We start from the raw sequence: 13,907 nt of genomic DNA on the forward strand, positions 1-13,907 counted from the left end.
TGAGTGTGCGTGTGTGTGTCTTCGCCAGGTCTCCACTACTACGGAGATGCCGGTTCTAGGTGTTTGCGCGCGGCTCGTCAACGTTGATTCGTTGCAGCGTGGTTGTCAACTCCAATACACACGACGACTTTAATGGCGTTTCTTTTTCTTGGTGGACAAGGCACATTACTGCGTGATTCCGCACACACACACACACACACACGTGGGCGGTTTTATCCGCCAACGGACGCACCACACGGCAGAGAAGAGTTCCACTCGCCAAAAAAGGGCCAGTGTACTGCTTTTGGGAGCTCCTTCCTTTTTTTTTTCTTATAGCGCTTCGCTGACTTCTTCCTTCCTTCCTTCCTTTTGTTATACTTCTCTTCGCGATCACACAAATGCCTTCTTTTTTTAGGGTTTTCTCCGTTGTTATTCGTTAACGCGTTTTGTTTTTGTTTTTCATCATAATTGACTCTGACAAGCTTTAGCGACGGGAACTTCGGTTTAGTGTTCCCCACACTCTCTTTTCTTTCTCCTTAGCGGTTCTTCGAGACAGCACCAAAAAAAAAAGAATATATAGATATAGAAGCAAACCGTTCACCTTTCGGTGGTTTCCCTCCTATTCAAACTGAAGTCACTACGCGTCCTTTGCGGAGTAGCCTGTCCGACGCCACCCGCTCTCTCCTGTGCGTCTCGCTTCTACTCTTCGTCGATCGAGAACCCCAACAACAACCGTAGCCGCAACCCGCTGCTCGCGTGTCACCGCACCGTCTCACTTTTCGCTGCCTCGCCCAAGCCAACCATGTCAGGCAAGAAGAAGATCGCGGAGACGACCGTGAATCTGGCGACGTTGCCCGAGCCCGAGTTCTGGCAGCACCGTGTCGAGATCTTTGACCGTCTCTGGCAAGAGCAACAGAACAAATATGAATCGATGAAGACCCCCATCAAGGTGCACCTGCCAGACGGCAAGCTGATGGACGCGGAGAGCTGGGTGAACTGCCCTCTGGACATCGCCAAGCGCCTGTCCAACTCCTTGCCGGACAAAGTCATCGTGGCGCGCGTCAACGACCACCTCTGGGATTTGACTCGCCCCTTCGAGGGCGACTGCGATCTCGAGCTGCTCGACTGGGACGACAAGGAGGCGCGGGAGGTGTTCTGGCACAGCTCGGCGCACGTGCTCGGCTACGCGATGGAGCGCATCTTGGACACGAAGCTGTCTGTCGGCCCCGCGCTGGAGGAGGGCGGCTTCTTCTACGAGGGCATGACAAACCGCCCTGTCTCGGAGTCCGACTATAAGGCCATCGAGACCGCCATGCAGGAGCTGGTGAAGCAGAAGATGCCCTACCAGCGGCTCGAGGTCCCCAAGGAGGACGCGCTGCGCCTCTTCAACTACACCGACTTCAAGAGCAAGATTCTGGCCAGCAAGGTGCAGGACGGCGCGACCTGCACGGTGTACCGCTGCGGTATGCTCATCGACCCCTGCCGCGGCCCCCACCTCCCCGACACGGGCCGTGTGAAGGCCTTCGCCGTCACCAAAAACTCGTCTTCCTACTTTGAGGGCAAGGCCGAGAACGAGGTGCTGCAGCGCGTCTACGGCATCTCCTTCCCGAAGAACCCGATGCTGGCGGAGTGGAAGAAGATCCAGGAGGAGGCTGCGAAGCGCGACCACCGCATCATTGGCCGTCAGCAGGCGCTCTTCAACTTCCACGAGGTATCGCCCGGTAGTGCCTTCTGGCTGCCGCACGGCGCGCGCATCTACAACGCCATCGTCGAGCACCTGCGCCGACAGTACCGCCGCCGCGGCTTTCAGGAGGTGATCTCACCCAACATGTACTCGTCCAAGCTGTGGATGGTGTCGGGCCACTGGGAGAAGTACGCAGAGAACATGTTCCGCACTGTGTGCGAGAAGGAGGAGTACGGCCTGAAGCCGATGAACTGCCCGGGCCACTGCATCATGTTCGCATCCCAGCAGCACTCCTACAAGGAGCTGCCGATCCGCTACGCCGACTTCGGCGTGCTGCACCGCAACGAGCTGAGCGGCGCCCTCACCGGCCTCACCCGCGTGCGTCGCTTCCAGCAGGACGATGCGCACATCTTCTGCCGCATGGACCAGGTCACGGACGAGATCGAGGCGGCGCTGCAGTTCCTTAGCGACGTGTACGGCGTGATGGGCTTCAAGTTCTTCTTCTGCCACTCCACCCGCCCCGAGAACAAACTCGGCTCGGACGCTATCTGGGACGAGGCGGAGTCGCAGCTGTGCACCGCGCTGAACAACTTCTGCGGCATCCCGCAGCAGCTGCCGGACCCGATGCACCCCGGCCAGACCTTCCACTTCGACGGCCGCCCAGACGCGGTGAAGAAACTGAAGGCGCTTGTGAAGAGGGCGGAGCGGGAGGAGGACGCGGGCGCGTGGAAGGGCCCGGTGAACGACGGCGAGGGGTGGACGGAGAACACAGGGGATGGCGCCTTCTACGGCCCCAAGATCGACATCGTCGTCGAGGACGCCCTGCGCCGCCGCCATCAGTGCGCCACGATCCAGCTAGACTTCAACTTGCCCAACCGCTTCGGTCTCAAGTATACCCTGCCCACGTCGGAGAAGGACGGCGCGGCCGCGGAGGCCGTCCCAAGAGACAAGCCGAAGCACGCCGCCGACCCTGCCGCGAGAGGTGCTGCTGGCACTGGCGAGGCAAGCGCGAAGCCGAAGCCTGGCACGTACGAGGCTGCGGTGCACGACCTCGGCATCGACCTGGAGCTCGACCCGAACCAGGCCCGCCCCGTCATGATCCACCGTGCCATTATGGGCTCCCTGGAGCGCTCCATCGCCATTCTGTGCGAGCACTACGGCGGTGACTGGCCGTTCTGGATGAGTCCTCGCCAGGTGATGGTGGTGCCGGTGTCTGGTCCGTGCTACGAGTACGCGCAGAAGGTGCGCGACACGATCTACGACGCCGGCTTCCACGCCGATGTCGACACTGGTGCGGCCACCCTCGACAAGAAGATCCGCAACGCCGAGACGGCGCGCTACAATATCATTTTGGTGGTCGGCCAGCAGGAGATGGAGGCCTCCAGCGTTAACATCCGCGCCCGCGGTGAGAAGCGTTTGGGGAACAAGACGCTGGCGGAGGCGATGCAGTGGTTCAAGGAACTGGCGGACACGAACAGCCGTGAGTACTAAGCAGGCAGGTAGTCAGGGGCAGACGCACAAAAGCAACCGCCGTAACGACACGCGAAAGCGGAAATGGAAAGGTCATGTTTGAGTATTATTTCAAGTTGAGGCGCGCTATTGTGAGAGTGTGTTTGTTTGCGCGCACCTGCGCAACGAAGAAGCAGGGCGGCTACAACGCACTCCCCTCACTTTGTTTCTTTTCTTGAATTCTTTTTCCTTTACCACTTACCCCTTCTTCGGTGTGTCTCGTGCAGCACATCTTTGCGCGCAGTGTCTCTCTCTTTTTGTTTTTCCCTTTCTCCTTTCTCTTGCATGGCAACGCGTTCACCGCATGAACCGTACAGAATACAAAAAAGGGAAATGATTAAGGGGCGAGGAAAACCCGCGAAGGACAATGAAGGAGGTGCACCAAAACACAATGCAAACAGACAGACAGACAGACAGACAGACAGGCACACACGCACACACACGCAGACGCGTACCAACACAAAATATGATCAGTTTAATAGAACGAGGAATCGCGTAAAAAAATAATAGGAGGAAGTCTCAGCATCGTAGCGACTCATTTCTCTTATTTTTTTTTTGTTGTTTTGCAGTAACTGAGTTGGCAGTGGAAAGAAAAAGAAGCAGAAGCGCAGTGCTTGCCTCTTCTACATTCCTGAGAGCGTTTGCTTGACAACTTCTCTTACTTTTTTTTTCTTGTTGAATTTTGTCGCGACTGGAGGAGAACGTCAAACAAAACGATCAAATTCTTGCTAGCTCGTTTGTCTGTGCGGCTTTCCCGTGGCTCGCATTTTCTAGTCTTAAAAAGAAACCCTTATGATTATGATTATTATTATTATTTTTTCGTGCTGATTAATTCCAAGTGATTTTACGCTGTTCTGTTAATGTCGAGGATTTCAGTTGTAGTGCGCGGAGTCTGTATCGAAGGATTGAATGCTGTTTCTTTTTTTTCTGTTCACCGCTTTTTCTTTTCTGTCTTTTCGTCTCTGTTTGTCTCGTCTTCTCGGCAGGGCAGACAGATGCATCCTTCAGACTGTTGTTTCCTGACTTACGATTTTAAAGCGCCGTAAACAAAGAAAAAGTGGTGAACTTTTGTTTCCCGAGAAAGAGAGAGAGAACCACTGTTGTTGAACTCCTCTTAAGTTTTTCTCACTCTGGCTTCTTGGTAATTAACACCTAAATCATAACAACAGCAAAAGTAACAACAGAAACACAGATATATATATCTGCAAGAAGAACTCAAAAAGTGTATCCGCGTGACGGTCCGTGCCTCATCGCTCGCGGCACGAAAACAACTCTTTCTTCACAGTACGCGCAAATCAAATGAAAGATGCAGCGTATTTTTTCCTTCATTGGAAGAGGTCTTATACCCTTCATTGTTGATGCATGCCACAACTCGTTGATGTCTCTAATTCTTTTTTTCCCTTATTCTCACGGTTTTCGCGGGACGGATTTCTTTGCACTTTTGTCTTCTTCACGCAGTGCCTTTTTTTTTGTCAACTTGAAGAGCGATCCGCCGAGAACGAACGAGATAACCTCAAACGAAAAACGGCAGAGAAAATCCTAATATCACGTACACCAAAGAAAAACACAGAAGCCACGACGCATATTGTCCACTCACCAAACAACACCTTTTGACGAACGTAATGGACTGCAATGCTGGTATGCAGCTGGGGCACCAGTTCTCCAAGGATGCCGGCATGATGCACGGCGGCATCCCCATGGCAGGGGTCATGTCGGAGCAGGACGCCCTCATGGCCAACGCGCAGCTCGCCGGGGCAGACCCAATGATGGCGGCGCAGTGGGCGCAGAACTTCCAGCAGCAGCAGGCCATGCACGCCATGCGTCAGCAACACGAAATGGAGCAGGCCTTCCAGCAGCACCAGGGTGTTGCTTCCCCAGGACAGGCTTTCGCCATGGCGGCCCCTCAGCAGCAGCAGTTTATGGGCATGCAGCAGCAGCAACAACAGGCCGCCATGATGAACGCGACCATGATGAGTCAAGGCATGATGGCGGCCAATATGGGCTTCGGCATGATGATGCCGCGTACGCAGTACCAACCGTCGTCCACCCTCTCCGCCTTGCAGCCGAAGCAGCAGCAGCAGACCCCCGTGAACCTCGCCCCAGCCTCGCAGGACAGCGCGTGGGCGGACCAGCTCAGCCAGCAGCAGTGGAGCACGGATTACTCGCAGGTGCAGACCTTCACCGCACCCGGGACCGAGAACCAAACCGTGGAGGAGCGGATGAAGGATAGCGAGTTCTACAAGTTCATGGACCAGGTGAAGAACAAGGAGTTGCTGATCGATGAGGAGAAGGGAGAGTTGGTGCAGGGCCCCGGCCCGGAGGTCGCCGTCCCCGAGGATGCGGCGTACCTGCAAAACTTAGCCGCGTCAGAGGGTCTCAACATGCCACCTGAGGTGTTTCAGCCTGCCCCGCAGGGCGTCATCCCAAATGCGCCGGCGGCAGACGTTGGCGAGGACGCCTACGTGCAGGAGATGGACATGGCGGAAAACGACGTCGAGGACTGGGCACAGGAGTACGCGGAGATGCAGGAGCGCCTGCAGAAGGCCGCCAACAACACCGACTACCCCTTCGAGCCCAACAACCCGTACATGTTCCGCGACACGCCCTTTGAGGAGGGCATGGAGATGCTGCAGCTGGGCAATCTCGCCGAGGCCGCCCTGGCTTTCGAGGCGGTGTGCCAGAAGGACAACAGCAACGAAAAGGCGTGGCAGCTGCTCGGGACAACGCAGGCGGAGAACGAGAAGGACGGCCTGGCCATCATCGCCCTCAACAACGCCCGCAAGCTCAACCCGCGCAACCTCGACGTGCACGCTGCCCTCAGCGTGTCGCACACGAACGAGCGCAACGCCGACGCGGCCATGGACTCCCTCAAGGCGTGGCTGGTGAACCACCCCGAGTACGAGCAGCTCGCCTCCATCTCCATCGGCGCCGATCCGGATCTGGACATCCAGGACACCTTCTTTTTTGCTGACCCGACCCGCATGCGGGAGGTCCGTACGCTCTACGTGGCGGCAATCGAGATGAACCCGAGTGACCCGCAGCTCTTCACGAACCTCGGCGTGCTGCACAATGTTGGACACGAGTTCGACGACGCCGCGGAGTGCTTCCGCAAGGCCGTCACGCTGCACCCTGACGACGCCAAGATGTGGAACAAGTTGGGTGCCACGCTGGCCAACGGCGGCCATCCGGAGCAGGCGCTGGAGGCCTACAATCATGCCCTCGACATCAACCCTGGCTACGTGCGTGCCATGTACAACATGGCGGTGGCGTACAGTAACATGTCGCAGTACAACATGGCTGCCCGGCAGATTGTGAAGGCGATCGCTACGCAGCAAGGTGGCACCAACCCGAGCGGGGAGGGATCGCGAATGGCCACGCGAAGTATGTGGGATCTCCTGCGCATGGCGCTGAACCTGATGGATCGCGACGACCTTGTGTCGGTGTCCTTCAACGAAGATCTGCAGCCGTTTGTGACGGAGTTTGGGCTGGAGGGCCACGTGTAAGAGCTGGCGTGAAGAAGTACGAAGGTGAAAAATGGGCTACCGTACTCTGCGGTGCGCTGCCCCCCTTCTCCTCCTGCACAATCTCCTGGCGTCCAAGGAGGTGTGGTCTCCTCTTCATATGTTACGCTCCTGTCGCTGCGTCTGGCGCAGCATGACAGGAGACAACGTGAGGCGCGTTTATTTATTGTCATCAAAATATAATTATTAAGGAAAACACTTGCACTCCTTTGTATTTGCTGAACGGCAGTTGTTGTTGTCGAGAGCTGCTTTTTTTTTCTTTCTTTCAGATGAAGGAAAAGAACAATGCTTTATTACCCGTTTACACTTAGCTTTGTGTGTTTTTACATCAGTGCGTCTTCTATTTTACCCCTATTCTGTTTCCACTTGTCTAAATTCACAAGAATGCATAACAAGGAGGAGAAGTGTGAAAAATAAAGAGTAATACAAAAAGAAACTACCCGCAAAAGAAGCATTTCATGGGGACGCTGCCGCCAAAAATTGCAAGAGCAACTCCGCCCCTTACTCAGGATTAGACAACAGAAACATGCCCGCAGAGCAGTGTACGGGTAGAAGTGTCTTTTTCTTTTTTTTTTCTGTGTTCGTGCTGGGTGATTAAAGCAGACGCGCGCACTGTGTAGTGAATATCTTGACCGTTGTGATCCACATTCGCTTTCATGTCTTCACAACGCCCTTCTCCTCTCTCTCATCATCTGACTGTTTCCGTCTCTTCTCGTGTCTACTCTCGTCTTGTTTTCTTTTTTTTTCGACTGACCAACTAAACTGCCCCCCTTATTCTCGTACGTGCAATTCAAACACGCGTACTTCGCTTTCGCACGCGTTTTTGCCAACTCGTCGTTTTTTTTTTTGCTGTTGTTCCCCCTCCCCTTTCTGTGAAGGAAAACGTCCCGCCTTTATCAAAATGGGTAAGACTGTGCTGACCTGCCGTCGCGGTGTGGGCTCCGTGTACCAAGTGCACGGCCACAGGCGCCTTGGCCCCGCCAAGCTGCGCATTCTCGACTACGCCGAGCGCCACGGTTTCATGCGCGGTGTGGTGAAGGCGATCGTGCACGAGGCCGGCCGCGGTGCCGCCCTCGCCCGCGTGGAGTTCCGCCACCCGTACAAGTTCCGCCGCGTCAAGGAGCTGATGGTAGCGCCGGAGGGCATGTTCACCGGCCAGTCGATGTTCTGCGGCCAGAAGGCCCCGCTCGCGATCGGCAACGTGCTGCCCCTTGGCCAGATCACGGAGGGCTGCATCGTGTGCAACGTGGAGGCGAAGCCCGGCGACCGTGGCACGCTGGCCCGTGCGTCCGGCGACTACTGCATCATCATCTCGCACAACCACGAGACGGGCCGCACCCGCCTGAAGCTGCCGAGCGGCCAGAAGAAGTCGGTGCCGAGCACCAGCCGCGCCATGATCGGCATCATCAGCGGTGGTGGCCGTATCGAGAAGCCCGTGCTGAAGGCCGGTAACTCGTTCTACCGCTTCCGCGGCAAGCGCAACTGCTGGCCCAAGGTGCGTGGTGTTGCCCGCAACCCCGTGGAGCACCCGCACGGTGGTGGTAACCATCAGCACATTGGCCACCCGTCGACGGTGTCCCGCCACGCCCCGCCGGGCCAGAAGGTCGGTCTCATTGCTGCCCGCCGTACTGGCCGTATTCGCGGTGGTAAGGCCGTCAAGGGTGCGTGGCATCCGGAGGAGTGAGCGGCTCAACCGACGGGAAAAGAAAGGAGGGGCTCACTCACGCGTTCGATCGCGTGTGTCGCCTTCTCTCTCTTTTTTCGTTGTTTGTTTCCGCCTCTTCGCTTCTCGGCAACGCGCTGCTGTCCGGCGTGGCAGGGAGTGCTTGGTGCGTGCTGTGCCTCGTACTCCCGCTGCGGCGGCGTGTGGCAATGAGGGTCAAAAACGCGTCTTTTCCGTTTGACCGAAAACGTTTTCCTTTTCTCTTTCTACGTTTCATGATTTACTCCTTTCACTAAAAAAACAAAGCAAACGTGTTTTCACTACACAACGGGAGACAGCACAACTGCACGCGCACTCAGTTAGGGTCAGCTTCCTTCGCCGCCGTCATTGAGGACCGAAGCCGTGGAGGCGGAAGGCGGCTTTTGAGTGTCGGGGGAGCTGCGACGTGCCCGAACGCGACCCACATGCGGCCGTGCGAATGTGCTGTGGAGCGCATCGTCGTGTCTTCCGCGTTCAATGAACAACAGCAACGGCACGCAGATGCTCTCTTTTCCTTGCCCTTGCAATCGTGGCTCTCACACTACGACACTAGTACGTACAAAGAGGACCGTGCTGAGTGCCAGATGTGTACACGTGTGTCTCATTTGTTTCGTTGGCCACTTAACATGCGGCGTCTCTTGTTTTTTCCCCCTAGCGAAGGGTGCTCCTCACTCCCTTCCCATTTTTTCTCTCTCTCCTCTGTCTTCTTCTATGCGTTCATCTCCGACGTTACTGCGCACCACCCGCTTTGGTGCATCTGTGTAGAGCAACAGCATTGAGCGTTTTCGTTTGGTAGCCTTTGTACTCGCCTCACAACGGTGTCACACACGCGCTCGGTACTTCTCACCATCTCAGTCACCAGAACACTCCCTGGATCATCGGGTACGCTTTCTTTGCGACTCCCTCGACGGATCAGCAGCCGCATCTCTTCTTTGCTGCACCTTGTTCGCAACAGGGTGTCGCTGCCTCTCGCTTTTGTCTTTGTGACCGTCCCCCTTGTTTCGTCACAAGGAAACGTGTGTGCAGTCATCGCTACCTTGCCTTCTTTCGCACTGCTTTCCCACTCGTGGGCGGACCTTACACGCGGCGTGGCAGGCTGCAAACACTACAGATTCTTCAACTCAGAAAACCCCGAGCTTCTCTTTTTTGTCTGCTCCCGAAGATAAATTCCTACTTCGATTGGCTGTGTTGCTCCCCCTCGCGTCATTCGCTTCTTTTCGCTTCGCATATCACACCGGCATCACTATCATCACCTTCTCCGCCCACATACAACTGGACGCGATTGGCTGCCGTGTGTGTCCGAACTGTTCTTTCTCCTCCTTCGTGGGCCTGTACCATTCTCTCGTTCTTCTGTCTTGCTCTACAAAACTGTGGCGGGTTATTGTTTAGTTGAGAGCTTCCCGCTACACTACTTTTTTTTTTAGCGAAGCGATTCTTTGTTGTTGAGTTCTGCTTAAGTTGTCGGCGTACTCCAACTTGTTTCCCCCTGTAAGTGCCGTCCAATTACACATCTCCGTATCATTGTTTTCACTATATCCGAAACAAAATTATACATAGCTCTTTTGCTGCTTCTAACACCGAAGCACCTTCGCTTTGTGCGCTGCTGTCTTTCCCCTCCTTTTTTCTAGCTTTTTACAGATTTCAGCACGCCAAACTGCTGCTACTTCAAAATTGTGGCGCCCTTTTTTTCCTTTAAAGCTATTATTCCTTTGGCGATTGTCGACCACTTTGGCTTCACATCTCCGCAAATCTTTTCTGTCCCTCTTTTCTTTTCTCTTTGTGATATACGAGCCGCAAGAGTCTGTTCTTGTGCTCCGTACGGCGTAAGCAACAACGCTCTCTCTTTTTTGTTGTTGAACCGTATTAGATATTTCTCCCTTCAGTTTTACATTTCTGTGCTTCTGTTTTGTTTCCTGTCTTAACGAACTGATTGCTCCACTTGCTTGCTTTTGCAGTGCACCGCAGAGATCTGCAGTCGAGTCAACAGAGACGCACCGAGGCAGAGAGACACGGCGAAAGGGGAAGGAAATATCAACGACACCGCCCGCAACGAAGACGCAAAAGGCAAAAAAACGTGTTTGGAAGAAAAGAACGAATCCAAAAAGGCACAAATCCCTTCCTCCAAAGCAAAATAGGTGCTGAACGTCGTCTCTGTTTGCTCCGCTGCTTTGTGCCTGTTGCTTCGGCACAGTTTACTCTCTCTCTCTCTAGTGGCTGCAATTGATTTGCATTTTGTACCATTTTGTGATTCATTTACAATAGAGCAGCGCGTCAGCGCACTGACTTGCCTCAATTAGCGTTTTCCTTGTAGGTGCGTTGCTTTCTGTTGTTTTTAAACACCTGATCAGAACCGCTCAGTGGTTTTGCTTTTTTTTTCCATCTTTGCTACTCCTTGTGTGTTATCTTCGCTCATCAACTGCAAAGCAGCAGCGGCGGTGGCGGCCCCACTTTCAGAAACCAGAGCTCGACGCGCTCTAGCAGGCCCTACTGCAAGGCATCAGCGTCGACCAGAGAAACCGGAGCTCCGCCATGAGCCAACAGCGAACACCAAACCCGAAAGGACTGCTGGAGGGCAGTGTCCTCAGCGACGCGCCTGACTCCATCCGCACCGGCCCCAAGATTTCCTTCTCCGCCTTTTCGCGTGGTCCTTACACACCGCGCGGGTATGTGGCCTCGGCTCGTGCTCGCAGCGTCACCACCGCGACGCGTAAACGGAGCGGCTCGAGGCGTGGAAGCTTGCTGTCACACATGCGCGTCGCGGTGCGTGACGACGCGGACGACGATAGTGCTCCCCTCCCCAGCGCGAAGGAGGACTCGCTGAACCTGTACAGCAGCTCTCCCTTTCGTGGTGCATCGCCGTCCATTGTGTCGATGAACCGACCGGGCTCCGTGCCGAATGAGGTGCTGCCGCAAGCACCGGACATCCAGCACATCGAGGGTGAACTGTGGTATGTGACGGGGAAGAGCATCCCGGGTAAAAAGAAGCGGGCGACGGCGCAGTGGGTGGTGTGCGAGGACAACCACCTCTCTGTCTACACCAGCTGGGCGAAGAGCAGCCGGCAGCTGGAGGAGCGGCAGTTTGAGTGGGTGCGCATCCTCTTTGACTACATGCACCCGCACAATCACGTGGGAGAGATGAGCGGGCCCGTGCCGCAGACGCGCCGGATGACGATGCTGCGCCACCAGCCCCGCACAACAACGGAGAGTCGATTGGTGTTCGAGACACGCGATCCGCTGCGAGCGAAGAGCTTAGCGGGCTACTATTACTTCGGCATCGAGTGCGTGTTCCGCGACGCCGCCACGGGGAAACTGCGCCGTTTCCTCGAGATTTTCTGCACCGATAGCGCCGCGGACCACCGCCAGTGGATAGACTTTTGGGAGGAGATGCAGCTTCGTTACCCGATGGTCCGCAACCGGGACGCGAACGCAGCGTCGATGGACATGGGATCGGAATGGCTCCATGACTTCATGTTTCCGCGCAACCCCGCCAAGTCCCCGCAACCAGACGATGCAGACATGAGCAGCTCTCACTTACCGTCGCCCTTCCACAACAGCAGCTGTGTCTCCCCACGCGTGCCTCGGCTCGGCACCGCGGCAAACGTAAGCAGCGGTTTGTTAGACATGACCGGATCCGCACTGTCGCCGGTGAGGAGCGGCTTGGCGAGCGGGGAGGGCAGCAGCCCACTTGCGCTGGTGCCGATGGCGTCAACGCAGCGTTGCGCGGTGCGACGCAATCTGTTTGAGGAGGGCTCCGCGGAGGAGGGCGGCAAAGGGGGATTTCCGGAACTGTTGCGATACCTCGCCGAGGCGGAGCGCAAGGTGCGCGAGGGTGTGGAATGCGCAGAGATGGCGACGCGCAGCATGCTGGAGGCCAACCTTGCGCTTCGCTCGTTAGCGCGGCAGGCGCTTGCGGAAGAGCAACTTCCTCCCATGGCTTGTTTAGCACTCCTTGGCCAATCAAAGCAGGACGAGGCCGATGCGCTCCGCGGAGCTTTCACCCAAGACCGCGCCGTAATCCACGCGCTGCAAAGCGACCTCAAGGCGCTGTGCGCTGCTCTGGCGCAGCGACCCCCGCCGCAACCCGAGGGGGCGTGTGACGCAGCACTGGCGACGGCAGCGAGCGCTGTGCCTGCCGCACCTACCAACGACGGGACGCCATCGAATGCCGCTGTTGCTTCGTCCGTCACCTTAGCGGAGTACGAAAGGCAGCTGGCTGACTTGCGCGTGCAGAACGCGAAGCTGCAGGAGGAACTCGATGGCTTTACTTCCTCAGCGGCGGAGAAAGTGAGCGCGGCCTTTAGTGCGTGGACGGAGTTGGACAGCCTCGAGCGCTCCGCTTTGCAAACTGCAGCCGCTCCCTCCGAGAAAGAAGAGACTTTGAAGACGCAGTATTTGCAGGCGGACGACGCCCTCGTAAGAGCCTTGGTGAACGCTGCGCTGGAACGCGAGATCGTGTCCGACTCGGTGAACACCAGTGGAGCCGACAACTTCGAGGGTTCTGCTCCGCATTCATCTCCTTCGGCACCGTCGTCTGGTAGCCGCAGCTTGTCGCCGCTCGAAGCAGGCTTGGATGGTGGCCGTCACGGGTGCGATGAGAACGCGCGCCGAGACGAATATGCTGCTGGTCACACGGCGAATGCTGCTGATGCACCAGACGTGCTTCCGCAGGTTCGCGAGGTAGTACAGGGGCGTGCGCCGCTGCTGGTGTCCCGGTCCTTGAACGATGCCGCCCCACGGACGACTGTGCAGGCACTCATCCGGCAGCAACTGCGACACTTTTCCCTCGAACATCCACGGCGGCTTGGTGCGCGCTTGAGGTCCGCGCACAGCAACACCTCCGCTATGGGCGCCTCTCTGCTGACGGCGAGTGCCACTGCTGTGCCCTTGCCTGCTGCTTCGGTAGACGTTGGGAGGGCATCCCCTCGTGATGATTTTCTTCAGCGCGTCGTAGAGAACATCGTTGGCGCGTTCGGCACCTCTTCTGCTGCCTCGCCCCGCGCCCCGCAGTCGCTGGCGGTGGCGTCGTCCTCGCAGGGTGTGGCGGGTGCGGGAGTGCCACCGCTTGTGTCTTCCACCGAGAACAGTCGCAATGAACCCGCGGAGGGCGGCGCTACGACGTCAACACGCGCAGGTTGTGCAGTCGTATCGCTGTGGGTGCTGGCGTTGCGACGATGCGTAGAGCACCACCGCGAGCAACCGGGAGAGAGCGTGGGCGACACGGGCTTGACCGCGGCTGGGAGCCTGTTATCAGCGAGAGCAGACGGCGAAACTCTCGCGAAGACCCCGTCAGCAGGCTCCAATCAAGACACCACCCTTCCCATATTCGCGCGGGACCCGTCGTGCGTTCAGCGAAGCGGTCCGGGACACCGTGCGACGTCGTCAGAGGAGGCTCTGCTAAACGAGGCGGGTCGTAGGGGACGCGATGTTGTGAGGTGGCTATCATCGTTAGAGATGCATCCTTCCGGCGTGAAGAGTTACGTGGAGGGGTTGGCGGGGGAGCGGTCTGACAATG

General features: G+C 56.7%; 4 protein-coding genes across 4 annotated transcripts; all 4 read left to right on the forward strand.

Moving 5' to 3' along the window:
* Window positions 1–392: 392 nt before the first annotated feature.
* ABB37_00321 (putative threonyl-tRNA synthetase) lies at window positions 393–3,154 on the forward strand (the record flags this gene model as incomplete). The annotated part of the gene is made up of 1 exon (XM_015796483.1): window positions 393–3,154. The coding sequence occupies exon 1, from the start codon at window positions 782–784 to the stop codon at window positions 3,152–3,154; it is 2,373 nt and encodes a 790-aa protein (XP_015664491.1). The 5' UTR covers window positions 393–781.
* Window positions 3,155–4,628: 1,474 nt separating this feature from the next.
* On the forward strand, window positions 4,629–6,675 carry ABB37_00322 (putative peroxisome targeting signal 1 receptor; the record flags this gene model as incomplete). The annotated part of the gene is made up of 1 exon (XM_015796484.1): window positions 4,629–6,675. Exon 1 carries the CDS (start codon window positions 4,795–4,797, stop codon window positions 6,673–6,675), a length of 1,881 nt encoding a protein of 626 aa, XP_015664492.1. The 5' UTR covers window positions 4,629–4,794.
* Window positions 6,676–7,569: 894 nt separating this feature from the next.
* On the forward strand, window positions 7,570–8,377 carry ABB37_00323 (putative 60S ribosomal protein L2 putative60S ribosomal protein L8; the record flags this gene model as incomplete). Its single annotated transcript, XM_015796485.1, has 1 exon — window positions 7,570–8,377. The coding sequence occupies exon 1, from the start codon at window positions 7,595–7,597 to the stop codon at window positions 8,375–8,377; it is 783 nt and encodes a 260-aa protein (XP_015664493.1). The 5' UTR covers window positions 7,570–7,594.
* A 2,547-nt stretch (window positions 8,378–10,924) lies between these two features.
* Window positions 10,925–13,907, forward strand: ABB37_00324 (hypothetical protein; the record flags this gene model as incomplete). Its single annotated transcript, XM_015796486.1, has 1 exon — window positions 10,925–13,907. A coding segment is annotated over one exon (2,983 nt), but the record flags the coding sequence as incomplete, so codon positions are not given.

Source organism: Leptomonas pyrrhocoris (assembly GCF_001293395.1).
Source record: "Leptomonas pyrrhocoris isolate H10 chromosome Unknown, whole genome shotgun sequence".
Lineage (NCBI taxonomy): Eukaryota > Euglenozoa > Kinetoplastea > Trypanosomatida > Trypanosomatidae > Leptomonas > Leptomonas pyrrhocoris.